We start from the raw sequence: 15,619 nt of genomic DNA on the forward strand, positions 1-15,619 counted from the left end.
CAGATACAAATTTGGATTGGGAGATAATTCCAAAGAGAAAGCTAGATCTCCACTTGGGTAACGGGCATTTGAAGAATAAGGAAGATTTAGGATGCCTCATTGCAGCAGTTAAGCCTATGCTTCTTTCTACTTCCCAGGAACCTGTAAGGACTGGAACAACCTCCAACAGGATCCAGCCCATTTTCCCACTGTTGATGTCTTCAAGGCCTTCTTGAGTGGGATGCAGAAGTAAACACCACAAACAAGAATGTTTTTACTTACACATGTATATATTCGCACCTGCACTACAAGGAAAAAGAACCTTTTATGTGAAATAATAGAATGTGAAAAGTTCCACACACACACACACAACTAGTGCGTTTATCTTCATCATATTGAAGCAGCACTTACTCTGGAATAAGAAGAAGGGAATAGGAGAGTGGCAGAGAGAGGGAGAGGGGCGTAGAGAGAGAGCGACACCCAGAATCACCTGGGAAGGGAATGTTACTACAAACTGGAATGGAATATATTTAAAAATTTTACAATGAAAAAAGGCTTTGCGATCGTCTTCCTCCAAAGCGGGAGATACTATTTGAATAAGAAGGAAAACTTACCCTTGTGGAACGTTGTAGGGACTGAGGCGATAGTTACTATGTCCGAGCATTCCATCAGTCAACTGACCAAGTCCGTTCATTCTCTGACCCTCAAAAGTATAGCCATCATACATGTCATCCTCAAACACATAGTCTCCACGGGTATCGCCAATCGGCATAGAGTACGACTTCAAATGGTCTGTAAATATATGAAAAGCGTGGTATAGATTAATTCATATTATTATAAAGAAATTTTGAGAAAAGTGTCAACCTGACCAAAATCAACAAAGTCTAAACCAGATCAGCCAAAGATTTAAGAGGGACAGGGGTAAGAAATTTCTAAACAAATATAAATAAACAGATGACTTCTACATCAATCAAATTCGTGAAACCTCATTAACAATTGTTCAGTTATATTTTCAAAATATTGAAGAAAAAAAAATTGGTGTATTACTCCTACCAAAAATAAACACCTTGAATGACTTTATGTAAAAAAAAAACACTTTGCTACTTAGTTCTGCAAATTAATGCATTGGAGTTAAAATGTCTTATAATGAAATACAACAGCTTTAAAAAAGAGGTAAACTGACCAAATTTAGCTGGATAACTGATTTGTTTTAGAGATGTACTATTATTAAACACTAAAGCCTATACCTACTTTGCCTACAATAGAATCAAGTTGATAATGATAATTGAATAACAAATTTTCATAGTAAATTGGCTTGCTAAAAAAAATACATTTAGTGTCTTTCATATTTTGTTTGTCTTACAATTTTGCTACATTTCTTAACAAATGGTCTTAAATAGAAAACAACCAGGTTTATTAATTTTTATTTTTTCATCAAGGATAGACTCATTTTCATTATAATTATGTTCAAGACTGCTGCTAAATATTATACCCCTTTCATAAACCGAATTATGCGGCTAATAGCAGCATAATTTGGTCCTAAAATCGGAGGAGGACCAGAGTTATCCGCATTATTTTGATGCTGCTATTATCCGCATAATAGCGGCATCGGGACCAGATTTTGACTTTATGAACGCATTTCCAAATAATGCGGATAATTGCCATGGTGCGGTCACAAGGTCACCCTTTTCCAACACAACCGCATCGGAGGGGGCGTGTGCAGTTGTCATGACGATTATCCGCCTTTTTCAGGACGGGAGCTCGTAAAAATAGTGCGGATTATTTTCGGAGTTTGTGAACGCAATTTTTATTGAATTATCCGCATTACTCTTAGGCGGCTGATTGGAGGATGGGTTTATGAAAGGGGTATTAGTCACTGTGATATACTTGAAACAATGTTTCCATACATGTCCTTGTGAGGCAACTTCACACAATCAAATTACACTTCTTTTTGTAATGGCCTTCTGAAATAATCACCCCTGAGTCACATACAGCCTTGTGCCTCTCTCAGACTCCAACAGGTCCATGAAGCTCTAGTCTCTTCACTTAGACAATAATGTGAAACTTACAAATTATGCAGTGTGAGTCCAACCCTAACCCTACAAATCTCTGGCTGTATAAGGGTATCAAGAGTGGTGAGCTTTTAAAACGCCTGAGCTTTTTACTCTGCATAGTCTTGCAGAACAGACTCAAAGATATCATGCACACCAATTCATAATGGTCTGTATTAGCAGACTATTCCCCTTTGACTCCCATTGGAAGGCTATAAATAAAGCACCATGGGAAAGTTGCAAGTCTCCCAGTCACATATATTAAACCTGAATCAAATAATACATATTTCAATGTGATTTAAGGCTCTGTTTGAGGCTCCCAAGAGTGTATTCAACTAGTGTAGTCTCCACTTCAGACTTGATAACATGAAAAAGGCAGGAAAATCTGTCCTCTGAAGTAAGCGGAATACCTTGTGCATACTGCATAGAGGTATTATGGTTCAGTGGATAAGTCTCTGGACTTTGCACCACAAGTCCAAGGTTCAAATCCCACCATGGCACTCCCGTCCTTTGGCAAGGTATTAATCTACATTTGCCACTCTCCACCCAGGTGTAGTAAATGGGTAGGCCCACTTGGCAAGAAGGAAGTCCTTGATTGCTTCACCACCAGATCTGGGTAGCTGTGCTTAAGACAGGGTAAGGGGTAGTAAGGGGTAATCGTATGCTGTGCTTAGAAACATTGTATTAAGCGTTACAAATGTTGCACTTATTATCATCTTCAAAATCTCTTTTTTTATATTATCATGATCTTCAAAATCTCCCTTTTTATAAAACCCATGTTTTCCTCCATCATGTCATTATAAGACAGGACTATCAGCAGTTACCAAGAATCATATTCTTCTTTTCACATAATCTCTGGTTTTAGTTTCGCTAACAAACTTATAATGCATGCACCTTGAGCACAAGGTGGATATGTGTACAATATAGGCCTATTTAATCATAATTATATATACCTACATAATATAAATTCTGTTCACCCTACATGTAGCCTACTAATAGGCAGCCTTGAAGCTTTAGTGAAGAGAGTCTAAGACTTCGACCAATTTGCGAGTGGTTCTGTTGCCGAATAACGTGTGATTTTCATCTTTCTTGCAACACCTTAAAAACTCCCAAGACACGGTGCTAAATTTCTAAAAGCTCATGAAAAAGTGGCTGTTCTTTGCAATTCCCAGGAGTTATTTGAGTTTCTAATTCACCAGCGTGACATGTAGTTTGAAAATGTCATCCCGTCACGCTCTGACAAACGAAACTAGTGCTCTAATACATCATCCAATATCACAAAAGCCAAGGGTCCTTTTAATATTGAATGCACTTTCACAGGACTGTAAAAATATCATGTTTCCCTAACAAAAATAATCCAATAGATTTTGGGAGTTCAAGGCAAAATTTAGGGGGTGAAGGAAAAGGAAGAATGAACTAAAATCAAATATAAAAACTAGTTTAGGGTCTTATAATATTTCACAACCTTTTTTACTGTTAAGATTAGGAGAGGATGGTGGAAAAGACACACAAATTTTCCCTATCATAAAAATAGCTGCAGAGCAAAAATCTTAGAGAAATATAGAGGGGAATAGATTCAAATAATATTTCATGTATTATTAGGTGTAGGACCTATATGTACACTTTGTACCATTTTATTCTGAGACAAAATAAGAAATATATTGCAATATAACATTCATAAGAAATCATATAGGATCCATTATTTTAGAGGAGTTTCACCGGATGAAAGAAGAAATATTAAGACAAAATACAATAAGCCTACACAACTCAGGTGAATATGATCAGGGGATTGTTTCATGAGGAATCTTATCAGAAGCATTCACTGACAAATTTGCTCTCAGCCAATCAAACACGAGCATTTCAGGAGCTTATAACAGATGTCATTAAAATCAGTGACTATTTGTGTTCATAAAATGTTCCCCGTAATTTGCAGACAAAAATCACTGATGGAGTGATGGAAGACAATATAATCATGATTGGAGAAAAGAAATATGAGAAAAGTTGAAATCAGAGGTCACAAAATTGATGGAAGAATGCCTGAGCCTCCAACCCCTGGGGTTAAAGGTCAGATAAGGTCGACTTCATTTCATTTTTCCTGGAGATGAAATATCATCCCCTTTATCATCCTCAGACATAACACCCAGAATCCCCTTTTCTTTTTTTTTTCTCTCTCCATATTTGGGTAGGAATGGGAAAACAAGCTGTATAAACTCCACCAGAGCAAGCAAGCGGTGCGGTGATATTTTCGTAGGCTTGCTACAGAAAGCTGCATTCCAATCTCAAGTTGGTCGTGTCAACTAACAAGGGCATTAGGAAAGGGAATATGGGGATCGATGACACAAGATTCTTGCATTCTCTCTTTTGAGAATTCAAACTTCTTCTGACATTTTTTGTATTGGTACCTAAAAGAGCTAAAACGTCCATAGCATATCAATAAAGTCTAACTCATAGGCCTATTTATGACACTCAACTTGTGCAAGGCCTAATGAAAAAAACTTACCAAGCTTCAAACTTGTGTTGCAGCACCTTTGTATGTTTTTTATGTAGGCCTACTTCTTGGTTTTATATACATTTAGGGTCCTACATATTATGTGTGTAATCGACCACATTGTACATGTAGGCCTATTCATACTTTGACATTGTACTCCATCAGTCCATGAATAAAGTATATATATAAAAAGATATTATATCTACATTTATTAGTGATTTATCATCATTCTCTCTCTCCTACTACCATCTTCTTTCATGTTTTCTTCCTTTCTACCTCCCTTCCGTTTCTCCACCCTTCTTTCATTTGAGCATTTCTTCATCGTTCTCTTCATCATCACTTTGCTCATTCTCTCACATCTGCCCATCAAGTGTTCTATCATCTTGAAGGTAGTTTATATTTACAGAATTTCAACATGCACTCATGCACTCAAATTTATTTCAATATATAACATTTTGTGCACTCTTTCACTACCTGTTATCGGGACCATAAACTGGACTATTTCCTTGCTATACTCGTAAAAAAATGATTAATAATTATTATTGCTCGGACGATTTCCTTGAAAGGGTATTAAAATTTCCTCTCTTTACTCTTCTTTCCCTTTCTTTCATCCTGCTTTTTCCACCCTCTCTCTCCATCTATCTCTCTCTTTACCCTCATCCAATCTTCTGCTATATTGACAAATCTAACTCCTATTTACCAACACTAGACATGCATTCATTTCCACCAGCACTCTCCCTTCATTTCCCTTGAGAGTGCTAGTGTCTAAAGACAGATGAACCAAAGAAAAATACTGCGACTCAATCGAGTATCTCCGCTTCGCTGCTTACAAAAATGACAGACTGTATTTTTAGAAGCAATCACATGCATCGTTGATATCTTATGCATCTTCAAGGCAGCTGTATTAATTTATGAAGAACTGAAGATTCATTGAATATTGACATGTACTTTGGGGACTTTGAAGATTTCAATGAATAGGCTTATTTGTTAATGCAGTGAAATATCATGATAATCAAGTGCATGAAAAAAAATTAAGTTATAAAGAAAAATAGATATTAATCATCAATTTCATATTAGGAAGAATTTTTCAAGCTAGTTAATAAACCCATGCATGAATATAGTGTTTAACAGGAGTATAAAGGGCTTAATAGGTTAACCCCTAACAAAATTCTAGATAAGTTTTTTGTATTCTGTACCATAATATCAATGAAAAAGAAATGTTTTTGTTACCAAATTTGATTAACATTTTTTGTCATAAGAGAAAAGTAATCAACTACATTCTGTACAGTCTTATGTAAAAAAAATCTTCAATCATGAAGCATATATTCATGAAGCAGTCTTTAAAAAATGTGGAGCAAATTGCAATGAGATACAAGGAAACTTATTCTGTAAATTATAATACGGTAAAAATGTAATTGTTTGAGTTGAATATTGAGATATTACTATGGGCTTAAAAAAATGCCATTCAAAATTGTTTTATTCAAAATTTGAATGCCATTGAAATCAAATTTACTGCTCTGCCTTTAAGTTATCACCCCAGTACCATTGTTAACAAAAAGAAACAATGGATAAAAATATAAGGAAATATGTGAAAATTTAAAGGGCAGGAAATTTCAGCTATTTATACATTTTCGAACATATACAAAATTACAATATCCTGAATGATGATTAATTCTAGAAAATAAAGCAGAATTAGGGGAAAAACTGAAACCAAAACTAAATACTGTATCCACTGCTTCAATTGTCATTTCAGCCCATGCTTGAAGCTGAGAGTTTTAGGGGGAATATAAAACCAAAAAGAAGGGGGGGGGGGGAATCCCTCCCTTGCCTGAGCAGACAGGGCTGCAAATGACTTGAACTTGTCATTCACCCGAAACTACATCACAGGTGGGGCTAATAGTCTGGGTTACTAGGCAACATGACAGGTGAAGTAGGTCAGTCAATCACCCCTGTGTCAAGATGCCAACATTTCATTTTTTTTCTCTCTGTCTCTCCCCTCCTCTAGTCATAAAAATTGCTCAGTATTAAATGTGATGTGTAAGCATAAATAGGAGGGAAAAATGGGGCTATTTAGCTTCGAAAAGGACCTATAGGCCAACTGGTAATTTCTACTTTCTTATAAGTATGTATGTATGACATAAATGAAGTTGCCTGAATATAACTGGAAGACCAGGGCCCCTTTGTATAAAAGTTACTATAGCAGTAACTTCCCTGAAATCCTTGATTCTGATTGGCTGCATAGCATCGTTACCATGGTAGCTACCATTGGATGGCAAAGTAACTATAGTAACTATTATGCAACAGTCCCAAGAACATTTTTTTCATATAGGAATGTAATGCTACTTTTCACTACCCTCTTCGGTAAGTAATGTTACAAGTAAGTGTATTTCCAAGCAGAATGATGTTTAGATCAGGGCAGCGTTTCATTAAAGAATTTGTCAGACGTTTTATCAAACAACTCCCGTTTAATCCGACAGTTACCACAGGAGCAGTGCTTCTCAGCTAATCAAAATCAAGAAAGACGAAATGTATTGATGGAATGCTCCTCAGAATTCCTATTTAAAGACTAACCAATATGGTCAATGGCAGCTAGGGGGGGGGGGTTCAGGGGCACTTGCTCCTCGGAATACCTCCACCACCAAAAACAAATGACTTTTTATTTTTTTGCTTGCCAATGTTTGTTTTTTCTCCAGAGAACGTGCCCCTAAAAAAAATCTTCACTGATGGTAACTACCACCTCCCCCCGCAATAAAAAAGGCTACAGAGTACTATCAATGAGAATGTAGTCTTCTATATTAATATTTGAATCCTGAGTGTGCTCTATCCACATTGAGACAGTCATTAGAACTACAATATATAAAGCAATCACACTCAATACTTGTCGGAAAATTCTTCCTTTTTCATCTTGGGAGGATGGGGGCAGTTTAAAAAAGAGTCAAGTACTTGAGATCCCATTAGCGCATGTAAAAAGGAATCGCCCTATTGGTCAAACCAAAGAGGACGTATACTACTGCATATTAATCAATAAGATTGTGCATTGCATATCATGTGCACATCAGCATATAAACATGACTCTATAATAAAGTCAAACTTTAAGGTAAGACAGTAGTTGCAGCAAACAATTATTCCATGAGAAAATCTTTTAAATCAGGATTAATTGTCAAAATATCATTATACATCTAGATCTGGTACATTAATGTAAACTTATCTTTGTGAAATCATGAAATCTTAGCCAAAAACCGATAATTCTGATGATCACTAACACAGAAAAGCATATGTGGGACAGTCTATTAATATTGCTTGGAAAAATACTCAACATTTGATGAGATTCCGTGCTTATTTTGCTAAATTCTCTGCAATTATGCATTTTCTTTCAGAGCCAGTTGGCACATACTTTTTATTTATACATAGAAAGACTTGGGTGGTAATTTTATTGGATTCTTTTGAACTCATTTTGAGATCATTACCACAACTGGTATTTATCTTTAAAGGAGAATGAAACTCTTGGAGCAAGTTAGCTTTTGTGAAAGCAGAAAAATCAAAGAATAAGATCAACAAAAGTTTGAGTAAAATAGGACTAGCGATAGAAGAGTTATGAGCATTTGAATGTCGAGATCACTAATGCTATGGAGATCCTCCCATTGGCAACGCAACCAAGATCTATGATATCACAGATGAACAACTCTCCCCTTTTGGACACTGAAAATATACCCCAAAACATCTCTTTTTGCTCATTCTAATCATATGACAAACGATTCATCAATGATATGTTGTGAAACCTCTGTACTTGTCCTCTCATAAAGAGAACACCTCACCTTGTGATAGATTCTATAAAAGTGAGAATATAAGTGAAATAAGTACTAAAGCAATGAGGGAGTTGTACGTGTGTGACATCACAGATCTTGGTCACATTGCCAAAGGGAGGATCTACATGGCATTAGTGATCTCAATATTCAAATGCTCATAACTTTCTTATTATTCATTCAATCTTCCTCAAACTTTCAACAATATGTTTCTTTGATTTTTCTCTTTGATATGGATTCAGCTGGTTTCAAGGGTTTCATTCTCCTTTAACTCTTTGTGAAACACCCCCAGGACAGGAGACTACCATCATGGTATTGGACTTACCCAGCCATTTGCATCCATACAGTTCCACCCTCATGCAGACTGGTGTTTGGACCTGGACCACTGGAATGATTCTTAGGACCTGGGCCACGATGGGAGGGCTGATATGGACCGTGATCTGAGAGTTGGTGTCACGGTTTCCAATAAAAACCTGAACAGGACAGAAAGGGAATCATTCAAAATGGATTGGATAGCCAATCTTATGCAGATCTATTTTTAAAATATTAATTAAAGTTTTGCTTTTACAAGTACAAAGAAGTAAAAGTACTCCGTACAGGATACTCATAAAAAACAGTGAAATAGTACTATCAGTATGCCAGGGCTCCACACTAACCCTTTTTTTCTACTGGTCCAACCTGTTTATGTCGGACCAGTAGATACCCAGTTTTTCAATTTTTTACTAGTCCGAACCTAAAATCTACTGGCCCCCAAGAAATAAAGAAAAACATAAAAATTTCTTGAGTTTATTTTGCCATCTTTTATTGTTTATATTGCCCCCCCCCCCCCAAAAAAAAAAAAAAAAAACCCAAACATTACACACTACACACAACATAATTCATGAGAGCCATTTCTCAATTTTGGATAGCCATTTGTTAAGATACCAGAGCCATTTTCATAATTTACAAAATAGGAGAAATTATCACTTTTATCAGCTAGATATATTTTTTACTGGTCATGTCAGACCAGTAAATCTGGCCATTTCTGAAAAGTTACTGGCCCGACAGCAATTTGTACTGGTCTGGGACCATCGGACCAGTGCCAGTGTCGCGCGCTGAGTATGCCATGAACACCTTGAACTTCTTCTTATCATTCTTTTAATATGAAACTTGATCATTCTTGGAAAATAAGCTTCTGCAAAAAAAAATTCTTAAGAAACTACACCATACCTCTTCTCCTGTCATCTGCACATATCGAATCCACGTCTTGCCGCCATCCCTGGACAACTCTAACCTGAAACGACTCGTAAATTCATTCCCAAAGTCGGTATCCCATCTACCCTGCGTGGACAAGGCTAAGATGACCGTTAGGTTGAGAAGGTCCACCTGAAGGTACTCATAGTGACCGCTGGACTCCGGCTGGGCATTGACCGGGCACCAGGCCCCAGCACCCTGGTTGAGATGTAATCTGGAAAAATTAGGAATTTGAAATGTATGGATTATTGAGGAAGGTGGTTTTATTAGGCATATGCGATGTTAAAGAATATTTAATCTGGAAAGCTGTATTTCAGGTTATTTTACGACATGGCTGCTTTGAATGCTTTGGATCTCAGATCATTTCCATCATCACTCTGTATCTACCTCTTCTTCATCCTCCTCCTCTTTCTCATACTCCTCCGCTTTCTCCTACTCCAACCCCTCCTCCTCCTGATCATCACCACCACAACCACCACCATCAGCAGTAGCATTGGCATAATCATCATCATAATCACCACCACCACCATCATCATCATCATCATCATCATCACCACCACCACCACCACCACCACCACCATCGTCGTCGTCATCATCATCACCACCACCATCACCACCACTACCATTCATCATCATTTCTGTCATCCTGCTTATCATCATTTATCATAATATCCTCCCACAATAAATGCACTCAATTTATAAATAAATAACATAAAAATACAATTACAGCATTAATACATTGTGTCAGGATAAAGAAATAAGTAATATATGGTTATTCACTCCAGTTCTGGGATCAATTGGCCATATTGACAAATGGGTGCTCCTGCTTGTGGATAGAAAACAGAGGAGCACTTATTTAATACAGCATACAGGCTATCATAGTGCAGTATACCTCACTTATCGCACAACTATGTCGGTTGAAATAAGCCACTAAATAATTCAATCTAATTTGTGAAATTAGCACGTTACTCAACAGTACCTTGCCCGTACTTCCTCCCTTCCATATTATCTGATTATGGTTTTACACCGTTAGATGAACCCTTACGGCTGTCAAAGTGCATCAACTTTACCGTCAGTAGGCATGTATCAAGGGGGAGGGGGCAAAAGTGTCCACTGTGACCCCAATTCATAAAATGCATACCCCCACTCTACTTCTGCGATTGTCATATCTCTATCAAGAAGAGAATAAAAAAAAAAAAAAATCAAATTTGGCATAATACATGTACAAGGTGTCCTCAATCCCTCTTTATTTTTATTCTGCAAGAATATGAAAATTCTTCCCTGAAACTATAATTATGATGTTTTAAAGTGATACACAGTTTCTCCTATATTCATTACCATGCCTTTTCATTAGAATTTAAATACATGTTTAATTAGCATTTGGCAAATTTCTGCTTGATTTAATTTTGATCTTTTTTTTTCCTTGATCTGGATGTAAAGAGAATTTTGGGTTTAATGCATGGTATTTTGAGTTGGATCTCCCTCTTAAAAGCTTCACTCACCAGCCCTTACACTTACATTCCCATATGAATTTCATATTTTTCATTGGCAAGGAATAGCAATCATCCTTTTGATCTTCGACGCCAGATAACATTTCCGCACCCTAGGGTTTCTAAAGTGCTACACTTCCTTTTCACAACACCTTCACTCTGACTTTGCGCCAGTCCAATTTCGACCACAAAGAGAAGCATATCCACATTCAAATTGCTTCATCTTGTTTGATTTCCTGTTAGTATTTTAGGAGATATATTTCTCATTTCCCCACTGCACTAGCTTGCAGAGTACACAATCATGGATAGTTTATCGTTTAACTATTTTACACATTTGAAAGAAAATAAAATGAGGGAAGTATTAATGACGGGAGCACATACCCCTGTATTTTTTAATAAAAATATTGCATTGAGTTTATACTAAATGCCTAAATAAAGCTATAGCCTCTGATTTATCACAGAACCTAATGTGCACTTTAATACTAAAAGGTTTTAACTATGAAAAAAAAGGGGAAAAAAATCAAATAAATGATTACTTATTCAGGCTTCCTTTCACTTCAAAATTTTCTCCTCTTTCCCATCCCTTTTCCTTCCTATATATCTCTTCCTACAAAAATCAAGATATCTCATACAGTACATACATGTAAGGTATATGATGAGGTCTCAAGGTGTAATAAATGTGTTCTAATAAATAGCTTTATAAAGTCAATTTATTAAGCACTTTAACATCTATCTCATAAGCATAATAGTCACAACATTCCAGAAGTGTGACAGTGTCATTAATACAAAAGCACTGAAACATCTTCTAAATCTATCCCAAAACAGGCAATTTGCTGATTATTTAATCCAATAACCCCTCCTCCTATTGAATCTGATTCATACCCCAATTGTTACCGCTAATAATGATGACAAAGACATCCCGCGGAATAAGCGTTGATTGCGTGGCTGGCTGTAAACCCAATCAAAACCAATCTATTCACCATGCATACGAACCCCCATCATGCTATGCCCGTAGGATGAGAAACTGATCAATTAACATTTGTTGATGTACACCGTCATTAGTATTCAAGTATAATGTATAAAGGATTTCAGGGTTTTTTCAAAGTGTACACTATTGACTTATTTATACTATAGTCGTGTTTCAACACTTGGAATAGCATATTGTATTAAAAGTATATAATGAGTCAGCAAAAATATATAGGGGGAAAAGGTGATTCGGCAATTAAATGTATCAAAAAGCCCTTGCAATTTGAAGAAAAAAAAACCCATATAATTTACAAATGGATTTCATAAAAACTACACTTACATGTAGCACAGATAAAATATGGGAAAAATGCCCCGAACAGAAAATATGATAACCAATCAAATTTGCAGTTATTGCATATTTATCAACAAAACACTATCACTCAGCAGTGACAGGGGCAGGCAGTACGTTGCCAATTCGTCCACTGCCAACTCGTCCACTCATGACATGGTATACCTTTATTTTTTTATAGTCTAATACAATTCCGTCCATTAACATTTCGTCTAACAACCATTTGGTCCAATCATCACTTTATCAAATCATCAGTTCGTCTATGCCCATTATGTCTCATAACTAGTTGGTCTAATGTTTGTTTTATTTTCAATCATTTTGCCCAAATAAAACTTTGTCTAATTAGACCAAATGGTAGGCTTATATGGACTAAATGACTATTGGACCAACTGGTCATTAGACTAAGGTGAGTGGATGAAATAGCAATTAGACCATGTGGATATTGGACGAACTGATGGTAGGCCAAATGATAGTAAACGAGTTGGCAATTGGACCAATTGGCATTGGACCAAATGAAAATTTAGAAACCGGGTAGGCCTGGGGTGACCCCCCCCCCCCCTTTACTGTATGATTTTTCAAGTAGTGAAAAACAGGGGGAAAAATGAAGAAGAGGAAGAAAAGATAAGGAAGAAAGAAAGAAGAACCTAAATACAGAGCTATTTGGGCCAAATAACTCTATTTTAACCGATATTCAATTTTTCATTTTGGAGGGCCAATGAAATGTCAGGCTGGTCATACATGTAGGTCCATGGGCTGGCTGACTAACAACATTCATTAATGCATTTTGTAAATTCTCCAATCTCTGAATGTGCACTATAGCATTTTTTTCTCCACAGAATCTCTTCATTAGTATTCAGATCTGTGGTAGAGATTTGAGAGGGGGTTTTATTTCTCTCATTATTGATTTGATGATTGGGGTCCTATGCCTGCAGATTGTAGAATGAATTACAACTAATTACTGCACTCATAAAATTTGGTCGATTAAGCAATAGTGGCATGGATGGGTATAGCTATGCAATATACGAATTACAATGAGTTATTTACAAACCTTGCGTTTTGCGGTCCAAAAGAGAGTGTGTTGTTCATATAAACGGAGCTAGCCGAGAGTTGTTCATCCTTGATAGTCTTATCATTCATACCTAGTGGATAACGGCATGTACCTGATGAGAAAAAAAAATATGTAAAAATAAAAAGTATTGGGATTGCAAGTGATTGTGGGTTCAGTTCATTCCACATGAATTAATTCCAAATTCAAGATGAAAGATGAAATTTATCAATATTTTGGTCACATCCCTTTGTCAAGGAATAAATACAACTGCATATCTCAACACATTTGGGTTTAAAAACAAAATTGTATGAGCTCACAATTTCACTTTTATGTATTCAATGTGATCACCAACCTAAGCAATCTAACCGGTATTAGAAAATTAAAGATTTTGAAAATGCAGGGATCACAAAGTCGTTTTGCCAGAATCTCAAATTCACATGTTTAATGAGAGGAGAGAGAACTAGTTCATTTAGGAAGAGGACGGTGTCATCGATCTCAAAAAGGAAGCACTAATGCAGAAAAATATCTTATCCTTCTATTTATGGAAGTCTTAGGAACCAGTTAGTGGATTTAGGGGTTTATCCAAATCCATGATCAAGTTTAAGGATGAAAAGAGGAACTAATCCCGAAGTGTTAAATTGATGAGGTGGAGAGGATCAAATGTCACATGATAAGCGGAGATTTGCTGAAGACTTCCTCAAATATCATGATGCGAATATTAAATTTGGACTTAAACTTCGAGCTAAAGTGTAATGTGATCTATGATGCATGAGGAATTGATCTTGTAAGAATCTTTTTTAATGATTGAAGGAAAGAAAGCTGGTTGATGCCCAATTATAATAACGCTTTATTACCCAGGGTAGCCACTTCAGTTAGGAAACTGCTCTCCCAGCGGGCCCTGCATAACAATGTTATTTTTTACCCTTCTCCAGTCGAAATGCTGAGCGCCTAGCAAGAAGGCAGAAGGTCCCATTTTTATAAGTCTTTGGTATGACTCGGCCGAGGATCGAACCCACGACCTCCCGTTCATGAGGCGGACGCTCTACCACTGACTGAAGTACATGAAGATGAGAACAAACTTCTATGCCAAAATTGTCAAGCTGGAAAGTCAGAATAGACTGAGGAGACCAGGCTGGATACCTCAAGAACATGAAGACTTTATAAAGACGAACACAAGTTTATCAAGAACCAATAAGTACTGGTCTTTAATCTGTACATATACTTTAATAGAGCATGTTAGTGTGCATCATGCAAGTAGGATTGTGATTCTCCACTTTTCATACTTCTGACTGAAAACTTTCTGAATTGTGTAAAATGCTGATGTAGATGCACATGCAGAAAATAGACAATTTATGTAACACATGGAGGCCTAAAAAATCTTTGGATCACTTGAACTATCAAGACTTTCACCAGAATGTTTAAAATGCGATGGTGGGGGGGATGGGAATAATTTAGCAACAGTAGCCCTATATCCCCAGCATATCATGGATGCACAGATAGTATTATCCATTATAATTTGAGACAAATGAAGATAGGAATGAGAACTGACGATTGGCCATCATTTTATGGCATGAGATGGACGATAGCTTCGACCCGACTGAATTGGATGCAGATAATTTCAAGTGTGATGAGGCAGAGAGAAGTCATCAGGTACCCTAGATAACCTCCACAGAACTCATCAGACTCCGCGGTGAATCGCAGATGAGTAGCGTCATTATAGATAGATCATTACAGATAAAGAGAGAGATACTTGCACATAATAACAATGCACAGACACAGACATGGTAGAGAGAGAGACGGAGGAGGGGGAGAGAGGGAGAAAGACCAGAAAGTGGGGGACAACATGAACCTCTAAAGAAAGAGAGCCATCTTTCCAGATGGATGCAGAGAGATACCCATGTATATTGTTCACAACAACAAAACAGGGGAGAGAGAGAGTGAGAGAGGGAGAAAGAGAGGGAGATGAGAAGGAAGGTTGGATGGAATGGATATTAAATCGAGAGAACACAAAGGACAAACTGTCACAAGAAGTCAAGAGTGAGATGGAGGCAGAATCTAAGAAGGCAATAAAATCATCCAACTTTCAAGAGAAAGTAAAATATGACAACACGCTAGAAAATGACATGATAAATCAGCAATTGAAAGGTTGGAGTGATAAACTTTTCCAAATGTTATCTAACAAGGCATAAAGCTGAATCCAACAATTCAAGTA

The 15,619-nt window shown here is 36.8% G+C and overlaps 1 protein-coding gene across 1 annotated transcript in view; it reads right to left on the minus strand.

The window, feature by feature from the left end:
• LOC129277830 (discoidin domain-containing receptor 2-like) overlaps nucleotides 1-13,517 on the minus strand; it is a 37,523-nt gene extending 24,006 nt beyond the window's left edge. Inside the window, exons 1-4 of the mRNA XM_054914007.2 lie at nucleotides 13,408-13,517; nucleotides 9,531-9,768; nucleotides 8,647-8,794; nucleotides 594-771 (exon numbers count right to left, since the gene is read on the minus strand). Of these exons, the coding sequence (XP_054769982.2) occupies nucleotides 594-771; nucleotides 8,647-8,794; nucleotides 9,531-9,768; nucleotides 13,408-13,496 (653 nt within the window). The 5' untranslated portion in view covers nucleotides 13,497-13,517. The remainder of the gene's footprint in view (nucleotides 1-593; nucleotides 772-8,646; nucleotides 8,795-9,530; nucleotides 9,769-13,407) is intronic.
• Between the last annotated feature and the right edge of the window lie 2,102 nt (nucleotides 13,518-15,619).

This window comes from Lytechinus pictus, chromosome 15 (genome assembly GCF_037042905.1).
Source record: "Lytechinus pictus isolate F3 Inbred chromosome 15, Lp3.0, whole genome shotgun sequence".
Lineage (NCBI taxonomy): Eukaryota > Metazoa > Echinodermata > Echinoidea > Temnopleuroida > Toxopneustidae > Lytechinus > Lytechinus pictus.